The sequence below is a fragment of the Numida meleagris genome, chromosome 1, assembly GCF_002078875.1.
Source record: "Numida meleagris isolate 19003 breed g44 Domestic line chromosome 1, NumMel1.0, whole genome shotgun sequence".
NCBI lineage: Eukaryota > Metazoa > Chordata > Aves > Galliformes > Numididae > Numida > Numida meleagris.
Genome location: NC_034409.1, coordinates 37,781,571 through 37,795,901, shown reverse-complemented (window position 1 = coordinate 37,795,901; position 14,331 = coordinate 37,781,571). Strand labels below are relative to the sequence as shown.

The following is a 14,331-nucleotide window of genomic DNA, read 5'->3' as shown; positions in this document are numbered from 1 at the left end:
AATTTAAAATCTTAGTTTCAGTAGGTGGATGACAGAACACCTGGAGGAGTGATAAATAATAAAGAAGACAGGTGCTCTGAAGCCTTTGAAAGAGAAGAAAATATCATGAAAGGAAAAAATATTCCAATAATATTTTTAAGGTGCTGAAAGGGAGACATCCAGATCTGTTCGCTGTGTTCTCATTTTCTAGTTAATGGAGACAAATAACCATTTCTAGATTGTGATTCATCCTAGAATAAATAAAAAATAAGTCAACAATATGCATATTAATAATATCTGTTTTTCTCCCTTGACCATAAATGGAAGTAAATGTCAGTTACCTTGGATGTCAGTATTTCTACTGCAAAGATTGTCAGTTATGTGTCATTAGTCAATCTGGTTATTTTGTTACCAAAAATTATGTGTGTGTTTTGTTAGTTCAGTGACTGCTTGGCTGGAAGTACACAGGAAGATTGATCTCTCTATGTAGAAGATATTTATTTATTGGAAAAATCTTAGGAAGATATACAAGGGCTGCACAGAAAGTAATGCATTCTATTTTCTTATGTTAGCCCACGACATAAGAGGTGAACACTGGTGGTATGGCACTAGAGGTTGAACCTTCCTGTCAGTATTCTGTTTAATTTTGTTGCAGATTTTTTACCAGTGCAGCATTCAGGCTCTTGTTCATAGCTGTCGAAAATGGAGAGCTAATGTTGGTGACTGCAGAAAAACAGTGTTTTGTAGCTGAGAATTTTTTCAACCATATAGTGTTACTGTACTCTTGGTATCTGTTTTATTTTCCGTGGAAATAAATAGGACACGTTGATTTCAGAGAGACCTAGGTATATTAACTGAAGTTTTTGTGTGACTTCTATCATATGATTTACCGAAGTTGTACTACTTACAAGTTCCAAATTCATTAAAGATGGACCAGAAACTTCTGTGACGACAAAACAATCTTCTTTGCAGTGAAGTTGCTCCTGAGAAACTTTGTTTAAATGCTATATCTCAGACCCTAGAATGAAGTGGACTCCTCTAGATATCTTTCTATGATAAATATCTACTTTGGCCATCATTAGCTTTTTTCCTTCTAATACATTCTTTTTCTTTATTTAAAAAAAAGTCTTATTTACCATCATTCCCTAAATACAAGATGGAAAGGCCAAGCAGCTGCTCGCCTTTCAGAAATATTTCCAACAACCCTCATTCTGAAGAATATTATTTCTCGTTTAGGCTTGGAGTTCTCAGTTCTTGGAGTTCTCACATTTGATTCTCACTGCACTCAGTATTGCTGTTGTTGAAAGGAATGTGAAACAGAATACAAGACTAATGAGGAAAAGTTTAAACAAAGAATAAAAATCCCATTCATTGGATGTTTCCTGTGCTTCAGCTGTTTTCATTGATTTCAGGTTCTCGTCGCATACCAGGTCTATATTTGGGCCATGACATATTGAGAAAGATGGTGTCTGAATTCTGATGAGAGGTACAGGAGTGCTTGGGGCCATGGGCAGACACATCTTTTCTCTCAAGTGCTTTGATATGAGCTCATTAAGTTTTCTAAAACACAGACTATATATACTAGAGCTATAGATTTGCAGTCCCATCCAGTTCAGATACATATCAGATCATTGTCCTCTCTGTGTGCTCTTTTCTGCAAATAGAAATCTTCTGGGAAAGATGCATCTTGTCTACTATGGAAAGAATTTCCAGGAGAGTCTTCCAAACATTGAGTCTTTCTTCTGTGTGGTCCTCTGGTTAAAAGTAATAGAATGTCCTGTTAATTGTGCAAATGCTCTTCTGCTAACATAATTATTCTTGTAGATATGAACAAAAAAGAAGAGAAACTGTTCTAGAGGTCAGGTGGCACTGGAGAAATATGCAATTGCTGCTCTGTGTTTGTACTTTTTGTTTTGAATAAATTTTTCAGGTGCAGCTCTGCAAAGCAATAAACACATAGGAGGAAAACAACCTGAAGTATATTTGAATGTAAAAACAAAAATGAAAAGAGAGATGAGAGAAAAACATGCCATTAAAACAAGTGTAATGGTACCTGCGTTATATTTTTATCCAACTTTTTTTTTGTATTTTATTTAAAATGAAAGTTAATATATCTGGAATTAAAATACACGTATCTTTGTCGGAATACATGGCAAGGAACACAGGAATATTGCAGCAATAGTAAAAAGGTCATTCTACTTACTTTGTCCATACAGGGATTCAAGGTGGCACAACACCACAAAAAGTATAAATGGAGGTTTGTTTAACTATAAACCAATCCACAGGAAAGAAAAGATCCGTTGAGCCCAAGGACATTACTAGTTAGAAGTGCACTGGACTGAAAGCAGAGGAGTAGGTCTAGGAGTAGGGCACCAAAGCCTAGAAGAGCAAGTGGGATCTAGAGACAACTTGAAGTCAGGCTGTCCTTGTGCATCTGTGTGGCTGAGTGGGGCTGTCATTAGAGCAATTGATGAGTACAGGCAGGGCATGAGGGGCCCGGATCACACCCTACCTTCAATTACTGCCAGAGAATATACATAGTTTACCAGCAGAAACAAAATTTTAGAAGATGAAAACTCCCTCGAAAAAACACAGACATTTTCACAACATGGAACTGGGAGATATTTTGATAAATGATTTTTATTTTAGTGTCTTTCCACTGAAGGTCAAGAGATTTCACAGACTGATAGACTCCCTTTCTCTGCTCCCCTCCCTGACCAGATCCTTCCTATTGGCTTATTTTTAACCTTTTCTGTCTTTATAAAGATGCATCCTTAATGCAATTATAAACTCTAAATGTGAGATCTCAACAGGAATGAATGCATGTAATTCAATTTTCCTAGGTGATCTTTGGACTGTTCTTAATGGGAGATTCTGCAGGTGAAGATAAGATGATGATGGGTGTATTTTAAAAAGAGAACTCTGGCCATGAGCTTAGATTCAATGCTCTACTGAAGTAAATGCCTTGCTCCAACAAGTGGAAAATATTGTTATTGTCTTTAGCTAACAATAATTGTAAAAAAAATGCATCTGCAAGTGAATGAATATTTACAGTGATGTCAAGTTAACAAGAGCACCCTTTTTTTTTCTTTTTTCTTTCTGAGGCAATTAAAACATTTCATCTTACTGTAGGTCATCTCTTTGTCCCATTATGTGAATAATTACCCCAGGCAGCTTCTTAAGAAAGAAAGAAAAAGATATTATTGAACAACTGCCAAAAATGTAGAAACGTAGCCAACTCTAACACTTTCTTAAGGATTAAAAGGTCAAACTTGATTTAGTAGCACATTGCTTCATTTCACAAGGATTTATATTGATTCACTTAAGGACAGGACAGAAATAGACCATAACAATTGCTTGTATCAAAAGTAAAGTACATTCCAAAGTGTAGAGGGCCAGAGGTATAAAGTGTAGAGGACCTTTAACACCTATTACTGTTTCTAAGCTTTCTCACACATCACAGCTGAACACTTGGGAAAGGTGATCTTCACAGCAAAAGAAATGTCAATAATGTTTTGAAGGAAGAATCAGGGTGTTTGATTAGGGATATGGAATATCCTTTACCTTCAAACTACCTTGTAGATCTTCAGTTTCCGTTCACTTCTGTAAATCTGCAGGCCCTCTTTGCTAAGTTAATAGTGGCTTCACTGAAACTCTTAAGACTTGAGATGTTTCTCACTCTGTTCTACACATTCTGTTGTAAATGCTTTATTCAAGGAGCTATTCATTGTGTAACTATTTTGTGACCAGACCATATTTTTTCCTCAAGGACAGAAGGTAAGTTCTTTTTTCTCTGTTGGTAAAAAATTGTGCAAATTGAATGTACAATTTTTCAATGTCTAGTATATTAGTTTTTATTTTCATTTAGTATTGTTTCTTGATCTAAAGTAAAAGTTTTATGATAACTTCGTAACAATAGTTAGGATGTTTTTATTGTTATTACTACTAAGGGTGAATTAAAAATTAATCACTGATAAAACATTTTCTCCGCTAAACACTGAACTTCCGTTTTTTGTGTGTGTGTGTGAAACATTCAGTCATGGAATATTTCCTCTCCTGAGAATGTTGAAGTCAAATACATCTATTACATTCCTCCATCTCAGATTAATAATTGGTTTTTAATCAATATCAATATTTGTATCTTCTTGAGTGAACATCTTGGCACTATATGAAATGAGCAGACTGTGCTGTGGGAGAGATAAACTGACTAGCCAGTGGACTGCAAACATGGTTTAGCCAAAACATCATCCTCAATGCAACATACTCAAAGTTTGGGTAAGGAAAAAGATTTCAAGTGCCCTGCCCTAATATGGTATAGTAAATACTGGCAATTAAAGCATTTCTATTTGAAAAATATTGTAATTAGAGGCTTAGCTACAATAACGTAAATTTCAGCAGGATTTTTTAAATTGTATATTCACCTTTTCACCTTGTCTCAGGCAAAAAAAAAAATACCTGCCTTGATGTCAGCTCTTCTCTTGAGAAAGAATTTTTGGTTTTCAGTAAACTCTATTATTATTCAGTGATATCCTGGCTTGAAGAGACAAAGAACTGCCTCTTCCCTGAGGATCTCAGAGATTAAAAGTAGACAGGTTTGTGGAGAGAGGCCTGATAAGAAGAAATGATGAGGTGGCTTTCTATACTAACAAAAAATTTACCTATTTTTTTGTATAGATAGAACAAGTAAAAAGAAACAAATGGATTTATGGCTTAGAATTTGTAAAGTTGCTACTTGTTTTGGACAATAATGTAAATTACAATATTTGTTTAGTGTGGTTACAAGAATCCGTACTTTTTTGTGAGAGTCTGATTTAACTGAACTGTTTCATTTGCCTTTAGCAATGGCCGTTATGAATAATAATGCAGTGGGCTGAGTTGGCTCTAGTTGTTGTTGGTTGACGTGGTTTTTTTTTGTTGTTTTTTTTTTTTTTTTTTAATTCACTTTGTGACAAATAGTTTTGCTTGAAAAGCTTGCCTTGTTTGGTTTGATTTGTGTCCAGACTGAGTACATTAGGAAGTGATGATACTTATCTGTGTGGTTCACATACTAATTAAATTGACTTTACCAAAGCATACAAATGTCTCCCATTATTTTCTTTTCTCTTACCTTGTGTCAATATGTTTCTATAATAAATCAGAAAATCTTTATTCAGCAGGCAGATAGTATTTGAAAAGCATAAAAGATGCATTTGTTTTGAGAGCTTTTACTTTTTTTTAGAGACTGGCTTGTGAAGACAAAAATGTATCAGGAAAGAAAAGCTTTTCTGTGCCAATTTCTTTGCTTCGTACATCATGAAAAGATAAACTGATAGGTTACTTTTTCATAAATTGAAAAGGTAGATTTATATGACAGCTTAAATGAGGTCTAGCAAAATCCACTTTTAAGCCCAGGTTTGTACTTTGTGAGAGCATTTTGACTAATCAAACAGAGGTGGATGTATGATGAATAATTCATTGAATACGGTGCCTGTGAAGAAGCAGGCTGTAAATACCTGGAGGGGGGCTCCATTGACACCATAATTAGCAGCTGGTATTGATGGGTTTATGATGTCACCAGTGCTCTGAGGTCTAATTACAACTTATAACTTTCTGGTGATGCGTCCGCATTTAATGTTTCCTCTTTCCCCATGGCACACACACTGTTTTGGACATGAAGGAGAGAGGGCAGCCATTCCACTCATTACCTCCCAGTCCATCTCCCCTGGCTGTGCCTTCCTTCTCATCTCAGCTCCCCTTTCTCATCCTGTAAAATAAGTTTTTTTCTTTAGTTCACCATGATTCTCTTTCCCACTTTCTGCTAACATTGTTAAGGAAGTCAGTTCAGTCAGTTGGATAATCTGGAAAATTATTCATTAATAAAAATTAAAAAAAAAATTGGTCTTGCTGAATTTGTGACACAAAAGAAAAATTGTTCTTATCTAGTTCTGGAATATTTTGTATCTATGGGACTACTGCACAGGTGACTGAACAGCTCTGTCTATCGCAAAATTCTCGTAGCACACTGTTCCGATTAAGTCCTCTGAGTGTGCAGGTCAGCGTCTCTGTAATGCCAGGCAGCTGTTGTACATTTGGCCCTTGATTGCACCAGAGCTGGTAAATGGGATGGGTCCTGGTCTGCAGAATCCTACAGAAGGACTACCCTAACTTTACACAAAATTAAAGCTTATCAGGACTCATGTTCCCTAAGACAAAGGTAAAAACCTGGAAAAGTTATTTATTTTTCATTAAAAAGATGGATAAAAAATAGCTTAAATTAATAATTTTTACCTCAACCTACACAGGTTGTATGTCTATATATTTTTATGTATATAATGAAGTGCAAACTTTGAATCCTTCAGATGTAATTTTCAAAATGTCTCCAGGGAATGTAAAGCTGAGGCCTGTATGTACCTAGCTGATATGGCTGGAATCAAAATGTACAGATTTCTGTGCTTATGTAGCAAGGCACACATAAGCAGGCACACAGCTACAACACCTTACAGAGAGGAGCCCTGCTGGACTGTTAAGAGATCTTGCTGAGATCTCTAGTGGTAAAGAAAACATCTGGGCTGCGAAAAAACTCAAGGCTCCTCTCAGAACGTGGGTTTTTCAGACGTGTCTGTAGGCATATCCAAGCACGTACTAAGTGAGTTCAAGGTTTTTTTCTAATCTTTGGGCTAAGGGGAGAGAGAAAAATTACTCCCTCCTTCCACCTGTATGTCTACCTAATAACACTTCGGTTATTCAGACCAAAATACCCTAAATCATGATTTCTTCAAATGCAATGTGAAAGCTATTGGTCAAAATTTCATAAAATCTAACATTCTCATTTCTTACTTTTTTCATGAGCCACAGTGATAACTTTTACTTGTAACTGAAGTGGATGAGCACAACAAATTTAGCTCTCTATCTTTAACAGAGCTGTGGTAATTCATGAACAAGCAATTACCTTTCTCTGACTCTCTGAGGTCTTTATACTGCAGTGAATTGCTCATTTGAGCTGTAGCAATTTTATGCAAGGTATTGTCCTGGTCATTATGTGCTCAATGATGTCTTCCATAGGTGTTTGAGTTTGTATAGTGCTGGTTACTCTGTGATGTGTGTTAATTTAGAGATGTAAATATTGGCTAGACTTCTGTATTTGAATTGAATGGCACTGTGGGACGGAACTCAGATTCTTTCAGTCCTGCAGTGAGAATGCTATCCACAGAACCACAATAGTGCACAGGCAAATGATACTTCGATAAAACAGCACAAGAAATATTTTTTTGTTTGGCAAGTCTGTATTTTTTAACATGCTAAGACTTTGTTGCGTGTTTGTGGGTCGCAACGGCTGCTTATTAAGCAATAGCTGCTCATTAGTACTCGATGCCGCTATGCAAGAATAGCTATTGTGCCTGCATGCGTGACCAAATGAACCCGGAAGCTCCGAAAGTCGGGAAAGTATCGATGCAGTCAAGGAAAGATGTAGAAGATGGAAGAACCAACCAGAAGGAGGGCGGTCAGCCCATGACACGGAGCCTCGTGCACGGTGCGTGACTGAGGCTGTGATTGGACAGAAGTTACAAAACCAGCGCGTGTTGCAGATGCGGTCAGTTGTATGGGTATGATACCAGAAGTGTCCCGGGGAATAAATGAGATCTGCTTCCACCACATCGGTGACTGAGAGACTCCGTCCGAGCAAGCACAGCCTCGGGTCAGGAGGATGGACAGCCGCAGAAGGGGACAGCAACACATGTTTATCCTTGGAAGGAATTGTTATAAAGAGAGAAGAAAGGAAAGTTATTATTCTGACTGTCATTCTGGAATTTCTAGAGATTAAGTTTTTCCATAATGACAAACCATGTTGCTAGGTTATGGTAGGTTCGTATTTAAGGTTTTGAGGGGCTAGGAGACCTGGTTCCTGGGTCAACAGCTCTTTTGTGTTGGGTTAGTGGAATGCTCTTCCAGGACTTTCTAGGTCAGTTATGGACAGTCCCTCTGCAGCATGTGTGGATGTGTCATGCCTGCTAAAATTGGAAACTATACTTAGCAACCTTAGTGCTACACATAATCACACCTCTGGCTAACAATAACTCTGGAAAAATAATTTTTGCTAGTGAATTCCCATTTGCATTCCTTGTGCAATTCAGAAGCCCTTTAGGTAATTTTTGAGAAGATTCAGGTTATCATTTATACCATATCAACAAAGGATACCAAAGAAAAGGCTGTGGGATCAGGAAATATTCCCTGGCTATGAACCTGCACTTCCACAGATGTCAGGGGATGCAGACAGTGTGAACCCAGTGCTCCCAGGATGGAAATCGATATTTATGTGAACGCACTTACTTTCATTTGCTCCGCTGGCTGAAGTTCATCAGGTGCCTGAATGTAACATGGGAGCATAATACTGCAGAGTGTTGTGGAAGACCTGAAGGCAGATATGGCAGGGACCTCTCGGCTCTGCTCAGATGCTAATGGTAGAACAGCTGAGCTACAGGCAGCCCTTTCTGTTGCATGAGTCGCTGGGCTGTGAAATCAGATAGTATCTGCACAAATGAATACATGATTGCATCTGAATCTTGTAACTGTCGCGGAGGAGTTGCATATTACCTTTCTGTGGGCTGCAAGAGTATCTAAGCCTGAGAATTAACAATAAGGCAATTCAAGTGCTTGCACATATATTTTTTAGTGACATTAATAAATGATTCTAAATGATTTTAGCAAAGTAAGAATAAAGTCCTAAATGGCAACAATATACTAAAAGTAGACTGTCTAGCAAGATAATGAATTCTATTATATGTAGGATATTGCAGCCAACAAAAATGACTAATGAATTTCATAAGATAAATTTATATTGACCGAAACCAGAACTTGCCCAAATACCTAAAAATAAAATATGCAAGCATATTTTTTTCTATTTGAAAGTCAGGCTTTTACTAATATTCTTATTTCTCAATAATTCAGCAGTTCACACAAAACTAAATCTTTTTGTTCATTTATCTTATGTAGTAATGTCTGTTTAAATGTTTTCTTACTTCTATGAAAAAAGTAATAGAAGATTGTCTTGCTTCGATTATCAGAGTGAGAGGAGGTTCTTTAATATATGTATACCCGATGTGAGATTAAGAAACAACGGTTCAAATGTTGGTCTGACCAGTCTATTACAGATCCTAGGCAATCAAGGAAATAGAGAAGGGCGGTGATTATTACGAATTAGGGTGACGGGGAAGGGAAAGTGGGCAATAGGAAAGATAGGAAAGAGCAAGGATGACGTGAAGCAGGGATAGTCACCACCAAAGATCGAGCAGTGTCCCCTTGCACCATGTTGCGATGGTCTGAGGCTGATACAGGAGCAGGAGCACAGGAAAAGGCAGCAACAGAGCAACCGTCCTTAGGCAGCAAGCATGGTGTCCAGGAGAAACAGGCAGCAAGCAGGTAGCAGGCCCAGGAGAGTCCGGCAGCAGGCAGGTAGCACGTCACGTCATGAGGAATCTGATGTCAGGGACCTCTCCTCTCTTGGTTGTAGGTCCCATTTTTGTCCTTCTTCTTCTGCCAATCATGGCATTCCTGGGCGCTTAGGTAAGAGTCCTGTGCAGCACCCTTGAAATGGCTATCTCCTTCGAGATGAGCCCGCACAAAAGACCATTTCCCAGCCATTAAGCTGCTATTTATCTCTCTCCTTGCCCCTGGCCTGCAAATCTTCAGACAAAAGATTTTTCGGGCTTTGACCAGGAGTTGTCTGGACTTGTCCATCTGCGTTCCTCAGCAAGCTTTGAGGCAAAGGTGCAAAAAAGAATAATCTCTTACAAAGATAAGATTCATTTCTAGGCTCGGCTATACCCCCAAATTATCAAACCTAAATTAATTTCAACTCTGTGAAGTTTTAAAGATAATGGTAAATAAGTAGGACTAATCTGAGAAATGCCATAGCTTACTGGGGAGAAAAAGCCTTTTTTCTCCTGAATTTCAAGTTCCTGTTAGGACAGAGGGCTGGAATGTTAATTACAGAACTCAATTATCTCAAGTTAATATTCTATTAATCACATAGAAAAGAAGTGGAGTTGTCAAGGTAAAGACGGGTAGTGCTTTAAAAAGTGAAAAGTGGATGGGCAGTGATGATAGGGTGGATACACAGAGTTATCAGTGTTAGCATATTAATACCTCTTCACATAGACTCAAATTTTAAATAGCTGCTTTAATATTCAATTCTACATCCTAGATTAACGCAGAACTCACACATCTGCTGATTTTCTGCTTGTTTGAAAGAAAGAGAAGTAATCCTGCATACTGTGTTTTGTGGGTTTTTTTCCTTAAAGATCATTTTAATTGTGAAAAAGTACTGGCTTTTGCAACAAACAAATTATATATTTCTGTGAAATCAGAATATTTAGCAATACCAAAATAGTCTGTCTGTTGCTTTTTTATTTCTCTGATGTATCTCACACCTTCTTGTTATGTTTCAATGCATAATAACACATCAGTTGTGCCAACTAGTTATGTTTGCTAATGACATTGCTTCACTTATTTCTCTAATCTTTTGATAGCTGAAAGAAGAGAAAAAGCAATTACGTGGATGCTTTTCTCTCTCTGCTGAATATGCTGAAAAATCTAAGCTTACATAAATGACTTTGCGAATAATATTTTTATTAAGGTACTGTTTGAGTGGAATTTCACAATCTATTAGTAACCTTTAACTGCAGCAAGCAATGATAACATTCCTTTTTTTTCTTTTTTCTCTTTTTTTTTCCTTTTTTTTTTTTAAGGAAACTGAACCATCAGGGAAAATGAAATTATCCTTGACTTGCAACTTGCAGCTTGCAGTGTAGGCTGTAAATGTGGCTTGGGGCCATGTGAATAGATGCCATCATGGGATTGAAGGTCATAGCATCTGGAAGAAGATTCTGACAAGAAAAGGGAAGATGCGCATAGCAATATTTTATCCTGTCAAGCTTTGAACTGCTGATGAGACAAAACGTACTATTTTCAAAAAAATACCTAATTGATCTTGGAGCTTTTTTCTTAGGTTAATGGAACCACATTTCAGTGACCGTTGATGGAAGTGTAGCTGTCTGATCTATTCAGTGTTTTTGTAAATTCTATCTTTAAATGCTTTGTAAATTCATCTATAAGGTCCTGAGATCATAGGCAAACTTCAAAAACACTAACCCAAGAAAATTCCCCTCCTTAATTCCACAGGAAATTTTATTAAGGATTATATTTAAAATTCCTCAAATTATTGAAAGATTTATTGCTTTGACATTTTTAACAGCACTAGTTTTTGTGGGTTTTTTAAAATTATTTTGAACTTATTTACTAACTATTTCAGTAGAAATAGCTTTTGGTTAGAACTGAATAAGGAATTGAAAATTATTTTTGAATGTCAGAAATTGATCTGAACAGTGGAATTTAGATCTGTATTTTACCTTCTGTACTTATCTGAATTTTGTTCAAACAGAGATGTTGTAACTTGTCTATTTTTTAAATCATTGTATATGTGATGCAGTACTTTTAAAATAAATATACAAAATCTCAAAGAGATGTGTAACACTTCCTTTGAGAAATCACAAACTCAGATCCTATAGACTACAGATTGAAGTTGTGTGGTTTATATTTTGTAAATCAAAGTACTTACACCAAGTAAGTATCTTCTCCTAATTTATTTTACCTGTTCATGCAGATTTTCTGTTCATAGTTTTCCCTGGAGCCAGATATTTTCCTCCCATTTCCATTTATCTGGGGATTTCAAATCTCAATTCTATGGCCTCTTAAGAAAAATCAACACAAGAAATTTGTTATGGAAGCTGCTACATTCATCTAGAATGAGGGAAGATTTTTCTTTCTCAGAGAACTGGAGCTTGATGGTGAACATAGTGTATTTGCAATTGTGAAATTTATTAATCTGTTCGTATGTAACATTTTGCAGGACAACAAAATATTTTTGGAGGAACAACTCTACTATGTTAGAGCCAGATCTCATTTTAGGAATGAACTAAGACCACACTCTTCGCAATCCAGTCTCCATCTAGAGAAGTAGTAATTCAGAAGTAATTCAATTCATGACAATGCTAAAATGTATACTGATTTCAGGAGGCCCAGGATTATTGCTCTCCCTTCTTTTCTATTAACGCACCAACAAGCTGCTTATGTTAGGTAGAGGATTTGAATAAGAAGTCATATCATATATAGATCTGTGGAAGTTATTTATTATTTACTGGGAATACAGTAACATTTCATTTGCATCTTACATTCTTAAACTGCTTAACAACCTTAGAAACAAGACCCATATCATAATCTCAATACCAGCCATACTGAGAAACAGAGACCAAAAAACCTTCACTGAAAAAAAAAAAAGGCAAAAAAAAAAAGAAATTTATTCTCAAATGATAAGACGCCTCCTGTCATCTATGTAAGCACTCATGCTTGTTCAGCAGTGAACCTAGTTTGAATTGGGAAATAAAACCTTTATCACAGAATAGAATAGTAGGAATTGGAAGGGACTTCCTGAGATCCCTCAGTCCAACCTCCTGCTACAGCAAGTTCACTGCAATAGGTTGCACAGGAGAGTGTCCAAGTGGGTTTTGAGTATCTCCAGAGAAGGAGACTCCACCACCTCTCTGGGCAGCCTGTTCCAATGCTCTGTCACTCTCACAGTAAAGAAGTTATTCTTCATATTTGTATGGAACACCCTGTGTTGCAGTTTTTGCCCATTGCCCCTTGTCCTGTTGCTGAACACCACAGAAAAGAGCCTTTTACTTCTTAAAACTTTCCCCTCAATGCATTTTCCTTTTACATTCCAAGTGCACTCATGTTCCACTCAAATACACTCTTCATACCTATCGCGTACCCTTTCCTATGTACTCATTTCTCACTTCAGTGCTGTCAGGAGGCAAGCTAATTTACTTCTATTTCTTTGTAATTATTCCTCCCTGATTGATATTACTTATTAGCAAAATGTTCAGAATGACTTTTTTCTTCGTTTCAGCTGAGAGACACAATCAGATACAATTGATAGGAGAAATTAGCTTTCTTCTTGATGGGCAAAATGCTGCAATCCTGTGATTTACATTTTGCTTATCAATTAGAATTCCTTCCACAGTAGGTAAAAGGTATATTTTTGACTGTATTTAATTCATAATTGTATAACGTATGAGTTATCTGAGAATGTTTTAATGAGTGAGAAATAGGAATGGTAAGGTCATCTAATCCAGGCCAGGCAATATAGATCAGACAAGTGTAATATCATCACTGAACAGCTTTGTAGACCTGTTTGTTAGGAGATTTGTGGAAGGGCTGAAAAAGGAAACTCCCCTGGGAATCACTGCCATGTATTATTTTACCAAAAGCAGAATGTGAGATGAATACAAAACTTTTTCAAGTCTGTAGAAGTGATTCCATTCAGTCCATATCTCATGTAAATCCTGAGTGTGATTTTGCTACATTTTCTTTCTTATCTAGCAATTTTTTTTTAGGCAAGATGAAGTATTTCAGTTGTTCCCATTAATCTTTGAGGTTACTTATTCCAGTTTTGTGATGTTATCACTTACTCTCTTGAGGTAGTCTCCTCTGTCATTCGTCAGGAAAGAATGACTATGTCATTGGCTCTATCTGAAGAACGAAAAGCCATATCTCCATTTGGGTGCTCACTGATCAGAGATGGAGTAAAAGTGTATGCGAACAGAGTCATGACAATAAAGCATACTAGCTTTGATTATCTATGCTTACCTTACTTTGAATGTGTTTTGAAACATTAACTACTTAATCTTCTATATAACATGTATTATAAAACCACAGATTAGCTCTGAAGGCAATAGCAGTGTAATTTTGCAAGAGGATAGGTGTAGTTTCAGAAACTGAGATGCGACTTGTAGAGTGATTAGAGGGAGATCTAGCACTAATTGTCATGGGGAAGAGTCCCTGGCTATCTTGGATTTCTGGCTGCAGCTTTCAGGCAGGACAGACAGCACTGAAAAACCTTTCTTTTCCCCATTAAAAATAAAGGTGTTCAGAAAAGACAGAGAGCCAAAGCCATGTCCATCCTGGGCAGACACACAGTATCAGTGAGACATGGCAGAAGATGAGTTTTGGCCAGCCTGGAGTTCAGCAATCTTCACAATGTTCACAAAGAACAGCAGTACCTGCACCTCCTCCTGAGGATCAGGACTGCAGTGATGAATTTTTCATCGGGCTCCTACTTTCCTCCCTTTCCCAAACATCCCACTGGGAATGTCAAAAAAGTGCCTAACCTCACTGGGGAATCTCGGTTCACAGGAACCACCAGCACTTATTTGGGTGCTACTGTCACTTTCAATCCACGCTGTCATTTTATGTAACATCCTGTGAGAATTAACCTGTTCATCTAAGATGTGGGACACTAAACTTCAACTCTTTCCT

General features: G+C 37.1%; 1 protein-coding gene across 1 annotated transcript; it reads right to left on the bottom strand.

Annotated features, from left to right (window-relative positions):
• On the bottom strand, window positions 7,139–8,396 carry LOC110392697. Its single transcript, XM_021384999.1, has 2 exons — window positions 8,287–8,396; window positions 7,139–7,702 (listed from the first exon to the last, which is right to left on the bottom strand). Exons 1-2 carry the CDS (start codon window positions 8,341–8,343, stop codon window positions 7,139–7,141), a joined length of 621 nt encoding a protein of 206 aa, XP_021240674.1. The 5' UTR covers window positions 8,344–8,396.